Source organism: Artemia sp. Qi Xiang Cuo, chromosome 13 (assembly GCF_049724085.1).
Source record: "Artemia sp. Qi Xiang Cuo chromosome 13, ASM4972408v1, whole genome shotgun sequence".
Classification (NCBI taxonomy): domain Eukaryota; kingdom Metazoa; phylum Arthropoda; class Branchiopoda; order Anostraca; family Artemiidae; genus Artemia; species Artemia sp. Qi Xiang Cuo.
The window spans coordinates 59,496,182-59,519,409 of NC_142806.1; the positions used below are offsets into that span (position 1 = coordinate 59,496,182).

Here is a 23,228-nt window from a genome sequence, read left to right on the forward strand (position 1 = left end):
TGGGAACTTCGTGGGCGGGTGTACAAAGGGAGGCTTTGAACAGATTGGGATGGAGGAGGAGTGTGCGTAGCTGTGTTGGCCTCAGGCGGCTTGGTGCTGTGGTGAGTTGTTAGTAGTAGTAGCAGTTAGAAACTAGCAGCAGAATGAAAATACACGAATATCCAAAATATGTTCAGTCAAGCTGTGTTTTATTCTGAAATGATAAAGAATTGTTTAAAGCATTTTATTATGTTTGAGAGGCAACATAATTAGACTTAAGTTAAATAATTATACTTCTTTAAATAGAGATTTAGGAGAATACCTACCAATCACATTAAACACAAATTTAAGTAAAAATGATCTGACATATTACAGCACAAAAACAAATAGCTAATTCCAATGAACTGTTGTCAAAATGCCTTTTAGGTTAGCTGTAAAAAAAAAGCGACTTGCATTAACAACATCCTCCTATTTTTTTTTATTTTTTTCAGAATCAATTGAACTTGTTTTTGTCTGTTATCTTTTTCAATCTTGACTGAACTTCCTTCAATAATGATGTTAGGACTGTTTTAATTTTGTTTTAGTTTAATTGTCAAATACTTATAACATATTAAAGAGTACAAATTTTCACATTAGTTTTCAAAGTAAGGGAAAGGAAGGTTGATGGTGAGCAGTGAAGACGGTGGGAGCAGTGAAGATGTTAAAAGCAGAATGGGCAAGGCTCAGGATGTTTTTCCACAGTTAAAAAAGGTTTGGAAGAATAGGAAGATAAGTCTGCAAACCAAGATTAGAATATTAGAAGCTACAGTGATGACAGTGGTCAAATATGGTTCTGAAGCATGTTTGCTCTTAAAAATGGATGAAGATTTGCTAGATATTTTCCAGAGAAATTGCCTATGGATTGTTCTGGGTATCCGGCTGACTGACCATATTTCAAACAGTAGGCTGTATGAAAAATGTGGTTCAATCCCACTTTCTAGGGCAATAATTAAAGAAAGGTTGAGGTAGCTAGGGCACATTGTGTGGATGAAGGATGACAGATTGCCAAAAGATTGTCCTTTTCAGGCAACCGTCTACGGCTAAACAGAAAGCAGGTCGTCCTCGTCTGAGGTGGGAGGACATCATAAAGAAAGATTTAGAGGAAATGGGAACTTCCTGGGAGGGTGTAAAAAGGTAGCCTTTGAATAGATTGGGACTGGGGAGGAGCGTGAATACCTGTTTTGGCCTCAGGCGGCTTGGTGCTGTGGTGAGTTGTTAGCAGTGGTAGTAGTAAATAGGAAGGTTTAGATGCCCTGGCCTTACCCCTATAATCAAAAATTCATCTTCTTTGCTTGTAAAACTTACCTTGGGATCATAGATAGCAACGGCATGACATGCTCCATACAAAAGGAGGTTGTTAGGTCCCCATGAAATGCAGGATGGCACTCGATTACAGGCTGAAGATATAAATGCTGTTTCATAGGTCATTTGCACCCTGAAAAAAGGCCAAATAAAAGCAAAAGGGAAAAAGGAAAGATAGAAAAATACACCATCTAATAAACAAATGATTACAAGTAAGGATGAACAAGGGGGAAAATGTGTGGCAACACAATAATTTGAATTGACAAAAAAAATTGATTAATTACATATTCTTTACGGATTTTGATGTTTTAATTATCTAGCAATATATCAATCCAATTGGTTCACCAATAATGCCCAGTAGTGTCTTTTGCTACTCATATTTTTTCTGAAAAGCATTTGATTTCACAACATAATATTTATGATTTTTTTATCCTTCGTTGTCACCTTAATAAAGAATTGTATGCCATTTCTTCAATCCATTGTGAAGTTTTGAAACAAAGTAGAATAATGTTGTTTGTTCTATACAAGCACTATAGATACTTCATGAAAAATTTAAGAAAATGGTAAATTGGTTAATGCCTATTCAAAATCAAATTAAGCTGCAGCCACGATTTAGATAATTGCTTAAATTGCGAATTAGGCAGCTCTAACTTTTTTATCAAGAGCCAGAATTTAGTTTCTTTTAAGATTTTTAACTTTAATTAAGCCCAGTCAATTACAAAGCTTCAATATCAATTCTTGACTGAATGTTAACTAAGGTAAGAGAAAGTAGAACATTAACTGAGAGTTAGTGTTCTATGGTGAAAAACATCTATATGAAAAAGCTGGAACCAGCTCAATCTATTCTTTAAAAAATGGTGCACTGTGAACAATAAAATTCAATCATTCAGATTAGCAGAAACCAAATTTCACAATTAGCCAAATTTCACTGCAAGGCCTTTAATAACACAATTCTTACCAAAATATCTTGGAAAATGTTTGACATCTGAAAATATCCAAAGAAATTGTCTTGTTATCATAGGCAACGCAATTGCACTGCCTAAGAAAAGAACGATGTTGGCTTAATGTAATATTTTTTTTTTTTTTTCATACCAGGGCACTTCGTATCGAAGGAGTTGTCATAGAAACTTGGAAAAGGGCTAATTCGATTGGAAATTGGAGTGGCTAGTGCCGTGTTTAATAGTAGAAATTGATTGGAAGGCAACGAACATCCCTTCCAAGCCCACCATTTCACCAAACACATCCAATCAAAATTTTGATATAGCCCTTTTGTTCGCAATTGCACTGCCTAAGAAAAGAACGATGTTGGCTTAATGTAATATTTTTTTTTTTTTTTCATACCAGGGCACTTCGTATCGAAGGAGTTGTCATAGAAACTTGGAAAAGGGCTAATTCGATTGGAAATTGGAGTGGCTAGTGCCGTGTTTAATAGTAGAAATTTATTTGAAGGCAACTAACATCCCTTCCAAGCCCACCATTTCCCCAAACACATCCAATCAAAATTTTGATATAGCCATTTTGTTCAGCGTAGCTGATTTCCTGATAGAAATTATGTTTTTGAGGACACTCCGCCACAGCCCTCAGAGCAAGGGTTTTAAGTTATGCCCCGCGGGCAAATAAGAACGATGTTGGTACAATGTATTACTTATTATTTTTTCCTTTAGACCAGGGCACTTCGTATCAAAGAAGTTGTAGAAACTTCGAAAAGGGCTCATTCAATTAGAAATTGGAATGGCTTGTACCCTTTTCAATTGTCGAAAGTGATTGGAAGGCAACTAAAACCCCTTCCACGCCCACCATTTCCTGAAACACATCCAATCAAAATTTTGAGATAGCCATTTTATTCAACGTAGAGGAAAGTTTTGGAAATTAGGTCTTTAAGGATGACAACCAGATAGAAAAATACATTTTTGAGGAGGACACTCCCCCAAAGCCCTCAGGGCAAGGGTTGTAAGTTATGCCCTGGGAACAAATAAGATTTTTTATAAAAAAAAGTTGTCTTCAAAAAAGGCTCATTCGATTGGAAATTCAAAGGGCTAGTGGCCTTTTTAATAGTCCAAAGTGATTGGAGGGTAACTAACACCCCTCTCACACCCACCATTTCCCCAAACAAATCCCATAAAAATTTTTAGACAGCGATTTTATTCAACGTAGTTGAAAGTTCAGGAAATTAGGTCTTTGAGGATGACAACCCCCCACAGAGTCCTCAGGGCAAGGGTTGAAAGGTATGCCTTTGGGGCAAATAAGGTTTTCACAGAAAGTGTTGTCGTAGAAACTTCAAAAAGGGCTCATTCGATTGAAGATTGAATTAGCTAGTGCCTTTTTTAATAGTCGAAAGTGATTGGAAGACAACTAACACCCCTTCTACGCCCACGATTTTCCCAAACACATCCAATCAAAATTTTGAGATGGCCATTTTGTTCCACGCAGTTTAAAGTTCAGGAAATTATACCTTTAAGCAGGCCAATTCACCCACAGTCTTCAGGGCAAGGGTTATAATTTATGCCCAGGGGGCATATAAGTTTTACTGAAATGTTTGTCGTGGAAACTTGAAAAAGAGCTCATTCGATTGGAAATTTAAAGGGCTAGTGCCCTTTTGAATAGTCGAAAGTGATTAACAAGGTGATGAGGGCAACTAAACCCCCTCTCACGCTCACCTTTTCCCCAAACACATCCAATCCAAATTTTTAGATAGCCATTTTGTTCAGTGTAGTTGATTCCCAGATAGAAATTATGTTTTTAAGGATGACCCCCCCCCTCTCCAACAGCCCGCAGGACAAGGGTTGTAAGTTATGCCCTGGGGGGGAATTTAAGGTTTTTATAGAAAGCGTTGTCGTAGACACTTCGAAAAGTCCTCATTCGTTTGAAAATTCAAAGGGTTAGTGCCCTTTTTAATGGTCGAAAGTGATTGGAGGGCAACTAATCCCCCTCTCACGCCCACCTTTTCCCCAAACACATCCAATCAAAATTTTTAATAGCAATTTTTTTCAGCATACTTGATTCCCAGATAGGAATTATGTTTTTGAGGAGGATTTAAGGTTTTTATGAGGAGCATTTAAGGTTTTTATTGAAAATGTTGCCGTAGAAACTTCAAAAAAGGCTCATTCGATTGTAAATTCAAAGGGTTAGTGCCCTTTTCAATAGTCGAAAGTGATTGGAGGGTAACTAACAACCCTCTCACGCCTACCTTTTCCCCAAACACATCCAATCAAAATTTTAAAATAGCCATTTCGTTCAACGTAGTTGAAAGTTCTGGAGATTAGGTCTTTGATGATGACAACAAACCCCCCCCTCCCCACAGCTTTCAGGGCAAGGGTTGTAAGTTATACCCTAGAGGAATATGAGGCTTTTATAGAAAGCGTTGTCGTAGAAACTTCAAAAAAGGCTCATTCGATTGGAAACTGAAATGGCTAGTGCCCTTTTTAATAGTTGAAAGTGATCGGAAGGCAACTAACACCCCTTCCACGCCCACCTTTTCCCCAAACACATCCAATCATAATTTTGAGATAGCCATTTTGTTCAACGTAGTTGAAAGTTTTGGAAATTAGGTCTTTAAGGATGACAACCCCTCCCCCCCCCCCATAGCCCTCAGGGCAAGGGTTGTAAGTAATTCCCTGGGGGCATGTAAGGTTTTTATAGAAAGTGATGTTATAAAAACTTCAAAAAAGGGCTTATTCAATAGGATATTGAAAGGGCTATTGCCCTTTTAATAGTCAAAAGTTATGGAAGGGCAACTAACCCGCTCTCGTGCCCACCCTTTCCACAAACACATCCAATCAAAATTTTGAGATATCCATTTTGTTCAATGTAGTCGAAAGTTCTGGAAATTAGGTCTTTTAGGATGGTAGCCCCCTCAGAGGCCTCAAAGCAAAGGCTTTAAGTTATTCCCTCAGGGCATATATGGTGTATATAGAAAGTTGTTGTAGAAATTTCAAAAAGGGCTTATTTGATTGAAAATTAAAATTGCCCTTTTTAAAAGTCGAAAGTGAGTGGAGAGTAATTGACCTCCCTCTCACGCCCACCATTTCCCCCGAACACATTCAATCAAGTTTAGAGATAGCCATTTTTTTCAAGGTAGTTGAAAGTTCTGGAAGTTATTTATTTAAGCATGACAAACCCCCCAGAGCCCCCAGGGCAAAGGTTGTAAGTTATGCCCTGGGGGCATAAAAGGTTTTTATAGATAGAGTTGTCGTAAAAACTTCAAAAAGGGCTCATTCAATTGGAAATTAAGAGGGCTAGTGCCCTTTTTAATAGTCGAAATTGATTGGAGGGTAACTAACCACCATCTCACGCCCACCATTCGCCCAAACACATCCAATCAAAATTTTCAAATAGCCATTTTGTTCAACGTAGTTGAAATTTCTGGAAATTAGGTCTTTGATGATGACAACAACAACCCCCCCCCCACAGCTTTCAGGGCAAGGGTTGTAAGTTATACCCTAGAGGAATATGAGGCTTTTATAGAACGCGTTGTCGTAAAAGCTACAAAAAAGGCTCATTCGGTTGGAAATTGAAATGGCTAGTGCCCTTTTTAATAGTTGAAACTGATTGGAAGGCAACTAACACCCCTTCCACGCCCATTCTTTCCCCAAACACATCCATTCAAAATTTTGAGATAGCCATTTTGTTTCACGCAGTTTAAAGTTCAGGACTATACCTTTGAACCAGGACAGTCTCCCCACAGTCTTCAGGGCAAGGGTTATAACTTATGCCATGGGGGCATATAAGTTTTTATTGAAATCTTTGTCGTAGAAACTTGTAAAAGAGCCCTTCCGATTGGAAATTCAAAGAGCTAGTGCCTTTTTTAATAGTCGAAGATTTGAGGGCAACTAACCCCCTCTCACGCCGACCTTTTCCCCAAACACATCCAATCAAAAATTTTAGATAGCCATTTTATTCAACGTAGTGGAAAGTTTTGGAAATTAGGTCTTTAAGGATGACAGACCCCCCCCCCCAGAGCCCGCAGGGCAAGGGTTGTAAGTAATTCCCTGGGGGCATGTAAGGTTTTTATAGAAAGTGATGTTATAAAAACTTCAAAAAAGGGCTCATTCAATAGGAAATTGAAAGGGCTATTGCCCTTTTAATATTCGAAAGTGATGGAACGGCAACTAACCCCCTCTCATGCCCACCCTTTCCCCAAACACATCAAATCAAAATTTTGAGATATTCATTTTGTTCAACGTAGTTGAAACTTCTGGATATTAGGTCTTTTAGGATGGTAGCCCCCTCAGAGGTCTCAAAGCAAGGGCTTTCAGTTATGCCCTGAGGGCACATATGGTTTATATAGAAAGTTGTTGTAGAAATTTCAAAAAAGGGCTCATTTGATTGGAAATTGAAATTGCTCTTTTTAAAAGTCGAAAGTGAGTGGAGAGTAATTGACCTCCCTCTCACGCCCGCCATTTCCCCCGAAAACATTCAATCAAAGTTTAGATATAGCCATTTTGTTCAACGTAGTTGAAAGTTCTGGAAGTTATTTATTTAAGCATGACAAACCCCCCAGAGCCCCCAGGGCAAAGGTTGTAAGTTATGCCCTGGGGGCATATAAGTTTCTTGTATATAGAGTCGTCGTAGAATCTTCAAAAGGGGCTGATTCAATTGGAAATTGAAAGGGCTAGAACCCTTTTTAATAGTCGAAATTGATTGGAGGGTAACTAACCACCATCTCACGCCCACCATTCGCCCAAACACATCCAATCAAAATTTTCAGATAACCACTTTGTTCAGCATAGTAGAAAGTTCTGGAAATTAGGTCTTTGAGAAAGACAATCCCCCCCCTCCCCAGCCCTCAGGGCAAGGGTTGTAAGTTATGCCCTGGAGTCATATAAGGTTTTTATTGAAACCGTTGTCGTAGAAACTTCAAAAAGGCTCATTTGATTGGAAATTGAAAGGGTTAGTGCCTTTTTTTAATAGTTGAAAGTGATTAGAGAGCAACTAAGGCCCCTCTGACGCCCACCATTTTCTCAAAACATCAAATCAAAAAATTTTTTAGCGCAGTTAAAAGTTCTGGAAATTATGTCTTAGAGGATGACATCCACCCTCACAGCCCTTAGGGTAAGGGTTGTAATTTATGCCCTGGGGGCATATAAGGTGTTTATAGAAAGCGTCGTCGTAGAAACTCAAAAAGAGCTCAATTGATTGGAAATCGAAAGGCCTAGTGCAATTTGTAATAGTCGAAAGTGATTGAACGGCTAGAAATATTTATAGTAAAGATCAATGTGTGTACAATGTATAATTTTTTGTTGTTGTTGTTTAGGCCAGGGCACTTCGTATCGAAGGAGTTGTCGTAGGAACTTCATTGGAAAGTGATTGGAGGGCAACTAGTTCCCCTCCCGCGCCCACCCTTCCATTTGCCTTTATGTTTAAAAACTAAATGTTGCCTTAAGATTAAATCTAAATGCACTGTGTTAATGCTCATTCCCAATAAGGCATCTCAGCAGTAGCCTATCCCAAGAACGACTGAGGGTATTATGTTCTAACTTTCGGGGCTACTTCTGCTCTTAAAATTTAACCGAGTCAAAATAGTGTAAGTGTATCCAAGCTATCAAACAAAGTAAGCAGATTTTTTTGCGAATGGTATCAAGTTTTTCATTTCAGGTCAACTAAAGGAGGTATGAAACGAAATTAAACACTACTATTTGTGTCCAGATTTTTAAAAGGGTGAATGTTGTTAAAAACAACTGAAATTTTTTCTCCGGCATACAAACAGCAGGCAAAACTATAAAAAAAAAAAACGAAAAGATTTAAAGTATTATTTTCTTTTTCCCTGAAACGACTATGTCAATATAAAACAAACAGATATTAATTAAAAATAAACTTTTTCCACAAAATAAGTTTTTCAAAGAAAAGTAAAGAACTCCAATAAACCGAAAATGAGCAAAAATAAAATAAAATAATCTACCAAGCATAAAACTACCGCAAATCAGCATTGATAAATAAATGAAACCCAAAACGAACAGAAATTACAAAAAATAACCGAGTCAAACTCAAAAGGAGCAGAAATTAACATGAGATGGGCTCAAAACCCCTATGCCTTCCCAAGGCTAGAACATAATCTGCACTTTTTTGGAAAAATTACAAATGAATGTAAATTATTAGTTTAATATACAATTACTGATATTTAGTAATCAAAATGTTAATATTATTTGATTTATTAAAGTTATAAAAGTAAAAACATTTATATTTTTTTCAGTAAAGTGCAATTACGTTCTGGCCTTGGGAAGGCATAGGGGTTTTTGAGCCCAATTTAATTAATCTAAAGAAAGATTTGGTGTAGGATGTAATAAAATATAAAATCCATATTAACACAATCAACACTTATCAAAATTCTTTAGAAATTTCTTACATCTGATAAATATCCAAGGAATTTGTTTTGTTACCTGAAAAAAAATATCTTGTCATGGGATATATATATATTTTTTTTAGATCACTATACTATGCCTTCCTCCCTGTAATGCCTGGATAAGGCCAGAGGCTAAACAATAAGTTTTCTTGTTTTGCTTGGATTATATATATATTCTTTTACATCATCAGTTGGTTCTTAATGATAATTTGAACCTTCCTCATGAAACTGTACTTGGGAGTTAAAAGATCTGACTAAATTGTAAATCTTGGTATTCCCAGTCATACTTGTCATCTCCTAACAGAAGTCATTAAACACCACATATCAGCTTCTTATGCTTCCATAGTTTCTACTAAGCTTTCTTTCAGTTGTTGTTATCTTGCAATGATTTACAGTATTGTTGTTCCCCCCACATCCTCTACATAGCACCCTTCTGGAAGATTCCTACAAATGTTGATAAATTGAAATTTTGCTCTACTTTTTTCTGTTTTGCAAAATACCTACTGAAATATCCAACATGGACACAATTCAAAACTCATCAAAACTCTTCACATAGCAGATCTACTATAGCTGTTGCTAAACCTATGGAGAAACTGAACCACAAGATTTCAAGACATGCTTGGAGCCAACTTCTTCAACTATAATTACCTTGTCATAGTTGTATAGTGATATTTTGCTTTTGTTTTTCTCTTTGTAGTGCTCTGTCATTTATTCTAATTTTACCACTTTCAATCCAATTACAGGTAAACAAGTTTTAACAAGATTTGGTAAAATTCTAGTTTAACTGCTATTTGCTATCTTGGAAAGGGGCTAGGCTAGGAAATAGAAACTTTCAGTAATGAATCCAGGGCCAAAACATACTCTGGGGATGTATTGCCAAGCTTCTATGTTAACCCTTTTCTGATTTCTAAGCCTTAGAAATTTGCCTACTTGACAGGTCTATAATACCTATTGAAATTTTGACAAGACAACATTTCAGCTTAATTTTCAGTTATCTGTTTCTTTTCTTTGGTTTTAGTTCAGAAAATGCAATTCCTGTTATTTGAGTAGAATGTTAAGCTATATCAATGGTTTTTTCTTCTTCTAAATTTAGGAAATGTACTTCAAAACACCTTCAGAAAATGTACTTCAGAAATGTACCTTCAGAAAATACCTACAGAAATGTACTTCAAAATACCTTCAGAAAATACTTCAGAAAATGCAATTCCTGTTATTTGAGTAGAATGTTAAGCCATATCAATGGTTCTTTCTTCTTCTAAATTTAGGAAATGTACTTCAAAATACCTTCCCTGAACATACTTTAGTCTGTAGACCCATCCCTGAAAGTTTCATTTTACTAACCTAACTCATTTCCAAGATAGCAAGAAGTAGCTAAACTAGAATTTTGCTGGGTTCTAAAACTGAATTTGTAGTAGAAATAAATGTCATATTTGTATTCAGAATAAAATTCTGATTCTGGTGGTAAGTTTCTTAGCTATCTGAATAGTCTGTTAATATATGTATATATATATATATATATATATATATATATATATATATATATATATATATATATATATATATATATATATATATATTATATATATATATATATATATGTGTGATAGTATCTTGCAATTCAATTATATGTTCAGAAATTCATGTTGATGCTGACAAAATCAGTGATGATCATCTACCCCTCACTTGTAATTTATCTGTTCCCTGTCTCTCTATAATGACTAATTGTCCAGCAGGACGCAGTGACAAGTGGCATTAGAAATATAATTGGAACCATTGTGATCAGGTACTATTTATCTCTACACTCTGTGTGCAACTTTCCTTGATCAAAGTGCCTTCCATCTTCTCTGGTGTTCTGTCCCTAGCCCCAAAGCAAAGTTAAATCTGAATTTTTATTTTACTAAAATTGTGTTCTGTTTAAAATTCATGGTTAAAATGGCTGTCCTAGTTGAGTGTGTATGCATTGGTACAAGGAAGCCTTTTGGTCTATAAATGATGATGTTATTGCTGCAAAGAAAAGAGCTAGACTCTGGCTCTGCATGTTGTACGCATGTGAACGCCCCCAAGCGGGAACAGTGTTTCGTCTAAAGCAGAAAACAAAAAAGGAATATAAACGTGCTCTGAGAAATACTTCCTTAAATGGTTGGGATGTTCCCACAGATCAAAAATCATGGAGCAGAGTTACTAAGGGGAATGATTGCAAGTCTAAAGTGCAGTCTTCACTTAATATTAGTGACTTTGTGTTGCATTATACAAATGTTTTTTAAAGATGTGCTGAATCCTTGCATCAGTTATATTATAATTTATTATATTATATTATAATTATTAATATATATTATTATTTATTGAGTGCAATTTTTTTACATTTCATAGTCATTTCAGTTGATTTGTCAATTCATTTACATTTCAGTTCATTGTTACAGGAAAATGTAGTCTCAGTCAGTTTCAATGATGTACAAGAGGCTATTAAACGGCTGAAAAGATCTGAAAATCTTGAGAGTGATGGAATTTGCTCAAAATTTCTTGTGTTTGAGTGCCCAGCTCTGATATCACATATACAGTTGCTTTTCAAATGTGTCTTGCTCAATCTCTGGTTCCTGACAGCATTCTGTCAGGTCTTGTAACTTCAGTGATAAAGTGTGGCAAGCCTGCAAGCTCTTGCTTTAGTTATTGCCCTATAATAGTTTGTGTATATTTGGCAAAATTTTTGAACATGTAACCCCTATACATATAATAAGTAAGTGTTATTTCACTACCATTCAATTTGGTTTTTGCAAAAGAATGGGTTGTGGCCAGGCATATTTTCTTTTAAGCAAAATACTGAAACATGCTGTTATAGATAACTTCGGAGACCACACTGCCTTTCTATGACGATAAATAAAAGTTCAATAGGGATAAAATCCTTTTTAATAGACAGTGTATAGAAATTCACAAAAAACACCAGATATTACAGTCACATATACAGTGACTGTCATCAGTAGTAAAACCAAACTAAAACAATTTAAAACAAAAGTTTGTATACGAAATCAAATAAAACTACATATTGTTTAATTCTCTACCGTAATTCTTATCAAAGCAAAGGCGGAAGCTAGCCTCTTTGACCTTCTTGGATTTGGTTCATTAGTGTTCAATGATATAACATTTGGACAAAGGTCAACTAAATTGGGTGAATTGAACTTTACTCTGTCCGATTTTAATAAACTATAACAGATAGAGTTCAGCCCAAATTCTCCTGTGTCACGATTCAAAGCGATGCGATTGAATAAGATTTTCTTTATTTCAAGAGTTTCACGAAAATTTTGCTTTAAACCCAGATCCCTAGAAATCACAGAGACATTCTCAAACAAAATAAAATTGTCTGGAAAATTGAAAATATGTTCTGAAAAGGCTGAAGTGAAATCTTCAGACTTAGAATCTTGCTTTAAAGCCAAAGAAATAGAATCTTTATGTTGTAATAATCTCATTTCTAAACTCTGGTTAGTACATCCCACATATGAGCTTCCGCAAGTACATGGGATCTGATAAACCCCACTTTGTTTCTGCAATGAAGTTAGATCCTTCCCAGAATTTAGAAAACTACCCAAAGTATTATTACTGCTTAAAGCTACCCTTAGACCATTACTCTGTAAAATTCTTTTAAATTTTTCACTTAGCCCGGGTACATATGGCAAGGAACAAAAAACATCCTTCTCCTGAATTTTCTCCAAGACTTCCTTAGAAATCTCTAGAAACCTTTTTCTTCTTTCTGAAAAAGTCTTGTTAATTAACCACTCTGGACACATGTTGCTTATTAGTATTTTCCTTAGAAAAGACAACTCCTCCTCAAAAAATTTTGGAGAGCAAATACTAAAGATCTGGTCAGTTAAAGAAATGATCAAACCAATTTTTACTTGGCGAGCGGGACCGGAACTATAAGACAAAAATCTATAGTTATTTGTCGATTTTCTGTAAATATAAAATCCAGACTATTTTCATTTTTCAAAGAAAAACATCAAGAAAAGGGAGTATCCCATTCTCTTTTAATTCAACAGTAAACTTTAAATCCCCCCCCCCAAACAATTAAGATCTTCCAAAAAGCCTTTTAATGCCTCTTCCCCGTAATCCCATGCTGAAATTATGTCATCCATATACTGGCCCCAAAAAATATGTTTTAAAAAATATGAATATAACGCAATTGTTTCAATATTCTCCACAAAAATATAAGCTTATAAAGGGGATAAATGGGCCCCCATAGGTAAACCATTTATTTGTTCCAAATACTTCCCTCTGAAATGAAAAAAAAAAGTACTTATTGCACAACCTTACTAAATACATAATTACAGAAACTTCCAAATCTGTTTTGCCACTTATCAAATCCAAATTTCTTAAAAGCTTTCTTTCTAGAAGAGTTTCGGCTGCTTCTACAACAATATTTGTGTACATTGATATAATGTCGAAGCTTGAAAGCAAAGAACTTGAAGAAATTTCTACTTTTTTCAGTTTTTCAACCAAATTCGAAGAATTCTTAATACACGAAATTTGTGTAGACAAAAGTGCTTTACAGATTGATGCTAACCCCTAGCTCTAAACAATTGTTGGTGACCTTGTACTTGACACAATTGGTCGTAATGGTAGGTTAGGCTTATGAATTTTGGGAAGTCCACATAATTTAGGGCACAAGGAACAGCGTGGCAGGTATTTGTAATAAAGTTATTTTTCCATCATCCTTTAAACGCTTTAATTCGTTCTTAAACTTATTCGTTAAAGAGTCTGATGGATTATACGATAGCTTCTTGAATTAGAGAATTTTAATTAGAGTATTGAACAATATGTAGTTTTATGGGATTTCATATATAAACTTTTGTTTTAAATTGTTTTAGTTTAGTTTTACTACTGATGACGGTCACTGTATATGCAACAGAAATATCTGGCATTTTTTGTGAATTTCTATACACTGTCTATTAAAAGGATTTTATCTCTATTTTGAACTTTTATTTTATCAACATGCTGTTATAATAATAATATATTGCGAAAACAGGCTTACGCCTCTATCTACAAAAATTTAAATAATCAAATGCTTTATCACTATAATGATTGTCAATCTTGTTCTTAAATGCATTGATTGAATCTGAGTTGACAGTGTCTGATGGTAGCCTAGTGTGTTCCACTCGGAGACAATGCGGTTGCTGAATGCCCATCTACCAACATCTTTTCTGAAACGTTCTTTGGTTAGCTTAAACTCGTGACCTCTCAGGTTATTATTCTTGAATGTTATTATCTCTTCTGGAGGAATGTTGTCGTACTATCTGTTGCATATTTTGTATACTTCAACAAGATCTCCAGTCAAAAATCAATATGAGAGGCTTGGGAGCGACGGTTTTTTTCAAACGGCCTTTGTATGATAAGTCTCTTAGTGATGGAACAAATTTAGTAGCCCTCCTTTGGATTTGTTCTATTGCATTGCTGTCTTTTTGAAAAAATGGTCTGGTTGTTGTATGACCATATTTGATCATTGGTCTAACTAATGATCTGAAGAGTATAGAAAACAGTGCTGAGTCAGTAAGCGAGAAATTTATTCAAATAATTCCCAAGACTTGTGATGACTTAGTGATGATTGACTCGTAGTGCTTAGTGAAAGTCATGTCACTGTCTATTGTCACTCCCAAGTCTCGCGCTTCTTCTTGTATAGGTATCTGTTGTCCTTCAAAGCAGTAGTGCCGAGAAATGTGTTTTGGGCCTAGCCAAACGTGACAACTTTTTTCTGTATTCACTTCCATGCTCCATTTTTTCATAAAATCTGCTATTTTGTTTAAGCCTTGCTGTAGTATTTCTGTATCTTCAAAGCTTGGTATTGCGCGAAAGATTTTCGTGTCATATGCATAAAGCAGTATCTCTGAATCTATGTTATTTGGGAGATCATTTATGTAAATATTGAATTGTAAAGGCCCTAGAACACTACCTTGAACTACTCCATTTGTGACTTTTGTCTCATTGCTGCTAAGATATCCCTCTAGTCTCACTCGCTGAGATCTTCCTTTTAGAAAGTAGAGAACCCACTTTAGAATAGTATCGCCAACACCGATAGACTGTAGTTTTTGAAGAGGTTGACTTTGTGAGACTTTATCAAAGGCTTTTCTGAGATCTAAGTATAAAATATCTACCTGCATCCCAATATCCATATATTTTCTCCAGGCGAAGTAGCTGGCTTTCTGCTGATCTTTCCTTGAAAAATCCAAACTGTGCGGGTGAAATGAGGCTTCTTTCGAGTAGGTAGTGTAATATATTATCATGGAGTAAAGATTCTAGTATTTTGCATGTGATAGAGGTTAAACTGATAGGTCTGTAATTACTTGGATCTGATTTGCTACCTTTTTTGAAGAGGGGTATCACTGTTGCTTGCTTCCATGTATCAGGCAGGCTCCCTGCTTGTAGCGACTTGATAAAAATGGAATGCAATGGTGCTGCAATTTCTTGTTATGAATCAACAGTCTATATTTATTGTATTAATTATCTCAGCACATACAAATACCTTTTAAAATTCGAACTCAAAACGACCAGAAATTACTATTAAAGAATAAATCAAACCCAAAACGAGTAGTCATTAAATAAAAAATCATAGCAAAAACATACAACAATTAATAATATAAATGAATAAATACATCCTAAAGCAAGTAATGCTTAGATTGTATATGGAAATCAAGCTTAGAACGAAAAAAAATATTTTCCTATTGAAGTGTAAATGAAACTTAAAACGAACAGAAATTAAATAAACAATCAATGCAAACAAACATACAATAGAATTTAGTGTAAACGAATAAATAAATCTTAAAACGAGTGAAACTTAAATTGAATATGCAAATCAAGCTTGAAACAGAAAAAAATCACTACAAACAAGAGTTTGGGTATGACCTCCTTCTCTCACTGTAAAATTCTATAGCCTAATGCGTCATTGGCACTTTACTGAAAACCAATTTCATGACAAATAGTTTCTTTTGTACTTAATATTGAAAATAAACATTAAAATTTTAGTAACATTTGGAACTGATGAGCTTTCAACAATTAATAACATTATACATCAAATATTCAGTTTAATTTATTGGCTCTTTGTAAAGCTGTTTAAGACGAATATAGTTTCACTACAAACAAGTGTTTGGATACTGCTTCCTTTCCTAACTGTTAATAAAACTAAAAGCCTACTGCGTCATTGGCGCTTAACTGAAAACGAATTATATTACAAATGTTCTTTTCCAGTTCTTACAGCACTGAAAATAAAAATACAATTAGAGTGAAATAAATTCATAAACTGACGGATCCTTCAAAAAATAAAATAACTACGAATCGGAGATTAAGTGCATTTCTGTATATGCTCATCGATACTATTAAAGGCGAAGCTAACCTAAAGTAAAGAGCCAGTAGCGATGAAGGTTTTAGACATTTGTTGAAAAAGAAGAGAGTCAAGTCCCAACCCTTTTTCGGGTGGCTTGCTTCGTTCCACTCTTGATTTGCTTATTCAATTTAAGTTTCAATCGTTTTAAGATTTATTTGTCAATTTACATGAATATATATTGTGTGTTTGTTTGCATTGATTGTTAACTGTTTATTTAATTTCTGTTCGTTTTAAGTTTCATTTATATATCAATAGGAAAATATTGTTTTGTTTTAAGGTTGATTTTCAGACTCAATCTAAGTATTACTCCCTATAAGATCTATTTATTCATTTATAATATTACTTGTTGTATGTTTTTGCTATGATTGTTTATTTAATTTCTGTTCATTTTGGTTTTCATTTATTCTTTAATAGTAATTTCTGGTCGTTTTGAGTGTGAATTTTAACAGGTATTTGTATCTGCTGAGCTTAAGTTTAAAATGGCTTTTACTTTTCTTTGAAAAATTTGTTTTTCTGAAAGTTTTTTTAATACTTTTTTTTTCGTTTTTTGTTGCAAAAAGTTTCAAGTTTCTAAAAATTCCTTATTTCAAAATCAAACTTAAAAAAAATAATCAAATATTCATCAAAGTATCAAAACTGATATCAAAGTAACAACATCAAATTGAAAAAATGGGTTTGTGTCAACCTTGGAGATTTCATTATCTGACGTTTTAACGATTTCTAACAAAATTGCTGTCTCAAAATTTTTATCGGATGGGTTTAGAAAAAAAGAGTATGTGGGGACTAACTAATCTTTGGCCTCTTTTGACTCTTTAAAAGAAAACTAAAACTTTCTATTTTCAATCATATGAGCCCTCTCTGAAGTTTATACGAGTATCCCTTATATAATAACTGTACATATGCGCAGAGTACAACTTACAACGCCTCTCCCTGGGGGGTTGGTGTCGACCCTGGAGTTTTAATATCTGATGGTTGAACTATTTTTAACAAAATGGTCACCTCAAATTATTATCAGATGAGTTTATCCATCTTCCATCAAATGAGCCCTCTCTGAAGTTTATACAAACATCCCTTTCATGCGTTCCATATATGCCCCAGGGCATAACTTACAATGCCTGCACCCAGGCCCTGGGGGGTTGTGATAACACCTGAGTTTTTGTTATCTGACTTTTGAACAATTTTTAACTTAATGGCTATCTCAAAATTTTTATTGGATGCATTTGGGGAAAAAGGGGCATAGGGGGGGGGGGGGGGTTTATTGCCCTCCAATCTCTTTTGACTCTTAAAAAGTCAACAAGAACTTTCAATTTCCAATCAAATGAGCCCTCTCCGAAGTGTTTATACAAGCATCCCTTCCATAAGAACTATATATGCCCCTAGAGCATTACTCATAATGCCTTTCTTTTTATTTTTTATTCCAATATTCACGGCGCCAGGTACTTCAAAGTATCTGATATGCCACTATTCATTTACCTCGTTCAATAGCCTCGAGGTTTTAAATGTCTATTGAACCTTCTTTTGAAGGTGTCAACAGAGGAACTTGCAGGGATAATATCCCCAGGAAGATTGTTCTAGATAGAAGTGCAACGCTGGATGAAGCTATCCCTCAAGTACTCGGTTTTTGGCGTATCCTCCTTTAGATAATTTGACCAAGCTGTGTGCCTTCGTGTCTGCCTTCCTGGTGGGTTCTGTTGACACAAGAATTTTTCTTATCTGGCCTTTGAATTATTTTTAATGAAATGGCTATTTTAAAAATTTTATCAGATTGGCTTAGGGGAAAAGGGTGTGGGGGGGGGGGGCTAGTTGCCCTCGGATATCTTTTGACTCTTCAAACGTGAACTAGAACTTTCAGTTTCCAATCAAATGAGCCCCCTCTGAAGTTTATACAAGCATCCCTTTCATAAGAACCATATACGCCCCCAGGACAACACTTACAACGCCTATCCCCTGGGCCCTAGGGGGAGTTTTTGTTATCTAATTTTTGAACAATTTCCAAAAAAAAACTGGCTATCTCAAAATGTGTAGCGGATAGGTTTGGGGAAAAAAGAACAGGGGGGGGGGGTCTAGTTGCCCCTAACTCTCTTGACTTTTGAAAAGTGAACTAAAACTTATAATTTCCAATTAAATAAGCCCTCTATGAAGTTTATACGAGCATCCCTTTCATAAGAACCATTCAGGGCCTTAGGGCATAACTTAGAACGCCTTCTCCTGGGTCTGGGGGGGGGGCTGTATTGACAACGGATTTTTTCTCATCCAACGTTTGAACTATTTTTAACAAAATGTCTATCTGAAAATTTTCATCAGATGGGTTCGGAAAAAGAAAGCCTGGGAGGGGGAGGGCTACCTGCCCTTGGATCTCTTTTGACTATTAAAAGTGAGCTCAAACTTTCAATTTCCAATCAAACGAGCCCTCTCTGAAGTTTATAACAGCATCCCTTTCATATGATCCATATATGCCCCAGGGCATAACTTACAATGCCTGCCCCTGGACCCTGGGGGGTTGTGATGACACCTGAGTTTTGTTATCTGACTTTTGAGCAATTTTTAACTTATTGGTTATCTCAAAATTGTTATTGGATGCATTTGGGGAAAAGGAGAAGTGGGGGAGGCTAGTTGCCATCCAATCTCTTTTTACTCTAAAAAACTGAACTAGAACTTTCAATTTCCAATCAAATGAGCTGTCTCTGAAGTTTTGCAAGCATCCCTTCAATAAGAACCATATATTCCCCCAGGCCATAACTTACAACACCTTCCCTCGGGCCCTCGGGGGCTGTGTCGACCCCGAAGTTTTCATTATATGGTCTTTGAACTATTTAAAAAAATCTATCTCAAAGGATGGGTTTGGGAAAAAAAGGGTGTGGATGGGTTTGAGGAAAAAAGGGTGTGGAGAGGGGGGCCGGGTGCCCTCCAATCTCTTTTGACTCTTAAAAAGTGAACTAGAACTTTCAATTTCCAATAAAATGAGCCCTCTTTGAAGTTAATACAAGCATCTCTTCCATATGATCCATATATGCCCCCAGGGCATAACCTACAATGCCTGCCCCTGGGCCCTGGGGGGTTGTGTTGACACCAGAGTTTTTTGTTATCAGAACTTTCTTATTAGGCCCTGGGGGGTTGTGTTGACACCAAAGGTTTTTGTTATCAGAACTTTCTTTAGGAAGCATCTTATTGCTTCCATTAGAACCATATATGCCCCCAGGGCATAACTTATAACCCTTGCCCCTGAAGACTGTGGAGGTAGTGTCCTGCTCAAACATATAATTTCCAGAACTTTCAACTATGGTACCTTGAACAAAATGGCTATATCAAAATTTTGATTGGATGTGTTTGGGGAAATGGTGGGCCTGGAAGGGGTGTCAGTTGCCTTAGAATCACTTTCGACTATTAAAAAAGGACCTAGCAATTTAAATTTCCAATTGAATGAGACCTTTCTGAAGTTTCTACAACAATGCTGTCTATACAAAACCTTATATGCCCCCAGGGCATAACTTACAACCCTTGACCCGAAGGCTGTAGGGCAGGTTGTCATCCTAAAGGACCTAATTTCCAGAACCTAAAACTATGTTGAATAAAATGGCTATATCAAAATTTTGATTGTGCTTGGGGAAAAAGTGGGTGTGAGAGGGGGGTTAGTGGCCCTCCAATCCCTTTCAGCTATTAAAAAGGGCACTAGCTCTTTGAATTTCTAATCAAATGAGCCTTTTTTTTTGAAGTTTCTATGACAATGCCTTCTATAAAAATCTTATATACCCCCAGGGCATAGTTTAAACCCTTACCATGAAGGCTGTGGGGGAGTATCCCCCTCAAAAACATAATTTCTATCTGGAAATCCACTATGCTGAACCAAATAGCTATCTCAAAATTTTGATTGGAAGTGTTTTGGGAAATGGTGGGTGTGGAAAGGGTGTTAGTTGCCTTCCAATCACTTTTGACTATTAAAAAGGGCACAAGCCACTCCAATTTCCAATTGAATGAGCCCTTTTTGAAGTTTCTATGACAACTTCTTCAATGCAAAGTGCCCTGCTCTAAAGGAAAAAAATAATAAATAATACATTGTGCCAACATTGTTCTTATATGCCCCCAGGCATAACTTAAAACCCTTACCCTGAGGGTTGTGGGGAGTGTCCTCCTTAAAAATATATTTTCTATCTTGAAATCAACTATGCTGAACAAAATGGCTATCTAAAAATTTTGATTGGATGTGTTTGGGGGAATGATGGGCGTTGGGGGGGGGGGGGGGCTAGTTGCCCTCCAATCACTTTTGACCCTTAAAAAGGGCACTACAACTCTCAATTTCCATTCAATGAGCCCCCTTTGCAGTTTCTACAATGACCCCATATGAAGTGCCTCTGGGAAAAAAAGAATAATAATAATAAAACATTAGAGCTGTATGGCCTTTACTATAGGCAACACTATAGCATTGCCTCTGATCAATTGATATTACTGGTGCATTTGATAATGTTGTACATTCGCAGGCATTATATCCTCTATTAAGAACTGGTGTCAATTTATCAGTTGTAAAATTACTAAGGTATTGGTATAGCCTTATAAAAATCCATATTAAATGGAATAATGATGTTTCAAATCCGATTTCAGTCTGACAGGGAGGGGTGCTTTCCCCTTATATTTTTAAATGTACTTTAGAAGGTTGTCTTTTTAGTCTTTCACCAAGTGATTTTTATAAAGATTTAGGTATTAGTCATTATTGCTTATGCAGATGATATCCTTCTTGTCAGTCATACATGCCAAGGTCTGATCAATAATCTTAAAACGCTGTCTTCAGCATTGAGTATGGCAGGTCTATCTATTAATAACTCTAAGTTTGAATTTATGTGTTTTAATAATAAGTCAAGTCACTCCATTTATTATGATTCTTTGTATCTTCATTCTAAGGACTGTATTAAGTGGTTAGGTATTTCTTTGGCTTGCTCATTAGCTTCAACCTGCTCACTTATTATAAATGAATGTATACAAAATATCAAGATTGTCTATGGTAAAATCTCTCCAAAGCTTGGACAATTCAACCAGAGGGCACTTGGTTGCCTATATTGTGCCCCTGATATTTATACCTTATGTGGTTTCAATCAAATCCTCCATAATAAAGATAGGAAGAAATTGCAGACTAATTATTTTAAATTTGCAAAATTTTTGATGTGCCTCTCAAGGCACATCCAAAATCAGTACATCATAAATAATTTGTCAGTTAATGATGCCATGCCTGCCAGTCCTTTTTGGGAGGATGTATGAGCAAACAGCTTGCTGCATTGGTCCCTATGATCAACTAGTTTATTTTTTTAATTTAAGTGATCTTCTACCTATTTTGGATACCAGTTAATGTGCTTTTATATATATCATGAATCATTAAGCATATCATTTACACTTGTCCTTCTAAAGTCATCAGTCTTCTTAATAAGGAACTTGTGCATCCTAAGCTTGAAGTTGGAATGTGACTTGCCTCTCCATATTTAAAAAAAATATAAAAGTTCTTGAAGATGTGCAGAGACGTGCTACTAAAGTAATATCTGGCATGCAAGAGCTTTCCTAACCTTTAAGACTCAAAGCTGAATCTCTCTACACTTGTATACACGAGAAGTAGAGGGGATGCCATTTTAGCCTTTAAGTTATTGAGGGCTAACATTCTCCCAGCATTATTCCCTACTGTTAGTACCAATTCAAGAACTAGAGGTCATCAACTGAAACTTGTCAAGCAGTCTACAACATCTAGAATCTGTACTCAATTCTTCTCAACATGTATTGTCAACAATTGGAACAAATTATCTAATGAAACTGTCACTGCTGAATCCATTAATGTTTTTAAATGAAGGCTGAAGGTTTTTAAACAATGTGGTCTTCCAAGACTGTAAATTCAATTGGGATGCTATCAAAGATGGAGCAGCACCTCTACCTCCTCCAGATGGTCACCAGTGATTCTTGTATACAACTAGTCATCACTCCAGAGCTGTACAAGGAGAAATCCTTAGATTGCTCCTAGCTGTAATTTAAGGTATGTCCTTTTCTTTTCTTTTTGTGGCTTACTCTACTGTTTTTTCTCTTGAGTGATTAATAAATGTTTGATTGATTGATTGATTGATTAAGTTATTGAAAAGTGGTTTAGAAAATATCACTAGTTTATAAATAAGTTGTTTAAGAGTAGCCTAACATATTTGAAAAATACTTATCTATCAGAATTCAAACCTTATCTAGGCCTATTAGGCAACTCAAATATAAAATGTTTCCCTATGTTTTCAAGTTTTTCAAATGCTGTCAACAAGAATAGCAGTGAATTCTGCAATTCAAAACTTTGCCATCAATAATTCAGGGTATATATTTGCACATTAGGGGGGTGGGAGGGTAGGTAAATTTGAATTTGCAATAGAAGCAGCTATTATATTTGTAAAGAGCATAAAAAAGGGCATTGAGTGATATGTTCACTTTATTTTTAAGTCAATAATATGAACTGCAAAATGTTTACTGGCTAGCCTAGGCCTATTCAAGCTAATATAGCATAGACAAACCCAAAGGTAAGAAAATGTATTTTCTATGGGGTATAGTTAAGATCTCACAATGACTTCACTGCTAAAGTGGTTTGTACAGAAATAAAGCCCATATTTGGCTTTTGCATTATGCATTAGTGGCTGGGCTTGTAGCACATCACTGACCCCCACCCAAAACCAAAGAATTTGCTACATAGAAATACTTACCCTCATCCAAAAATATGTAGAATTAGAAGTTGAAAGAGCCATCAACTCAGCTAGGGTGGCCCCTAAAGTGGTAATTAGGCTAGCTGTCCAACTACAGGATAGCCTATCTTAGGCATATCCTAACCTAGATAAGCTACAATATATTTGAAAAGGCTAGATTATATCAATTACAACTTTCATCATAGCTGAGAAAAAAAGGAAGCAAGAGCGCTAAAATGAGATTTAAAAACTTATTTTAACAAAAGTGAGGCTTAAAATCGCCAAGTGCAAGAACAGACCACGTTTTTATATTTTAAAAATATTACAATTTTCAGATCGATTAATCCTATCATTTAATAGATGTTACCCTATACACCTATGTGTTTTCACTTTGGGGAATTATCCCCTTTTGCGGGATTTCTAGACACAGTGCAGGACCTTTTTTCTGAAAAGTGATGCGGGGTTTTGCAAGATAATTAACATGTCTATGAATTTTCGTATTCTGGATTCAAATTTCCGGAATTTT

General features: G+C 35.7%; 1 protein-coding gene across 2 annotated transcripts in view; it reads right to left on the minus strand.

Annotated features, from left to right (window-relative positions):
* Elp2 (elongator complex protein 2) overlaps positions 1–22,999 on the minus strand; it is a 114,030-nt gene extending 91,031 nt beyond the window's left edge. Inside the window, exons 1-2 of one of the 2 annotated variants that reach the window (XM_089099623.1) lie at positions 22,909–22,999; positions 1,324–1,453 (exon numbers count right to left, since the gene is read on the minus strand). In XM_089099623.1, coding sequence (XP_088955749.1) covers positions 1,324–1,446 — 123 coding nt within the window. In that variant the 5' untranslated portion in view covers positions 1,447–1,453; positions 22,909–22,999. Of the gene's footprint in view, positions 1–1,323; positions 1,454–22,723; positions 22,823–22,908 lie in introns of those variants that run through there. The other variant, XM_089099624.1, reaches the window with a different exon arrangement.
* Between the last annotated feature and the right edge of the window lie 229 nt (positions 23,000–23,228).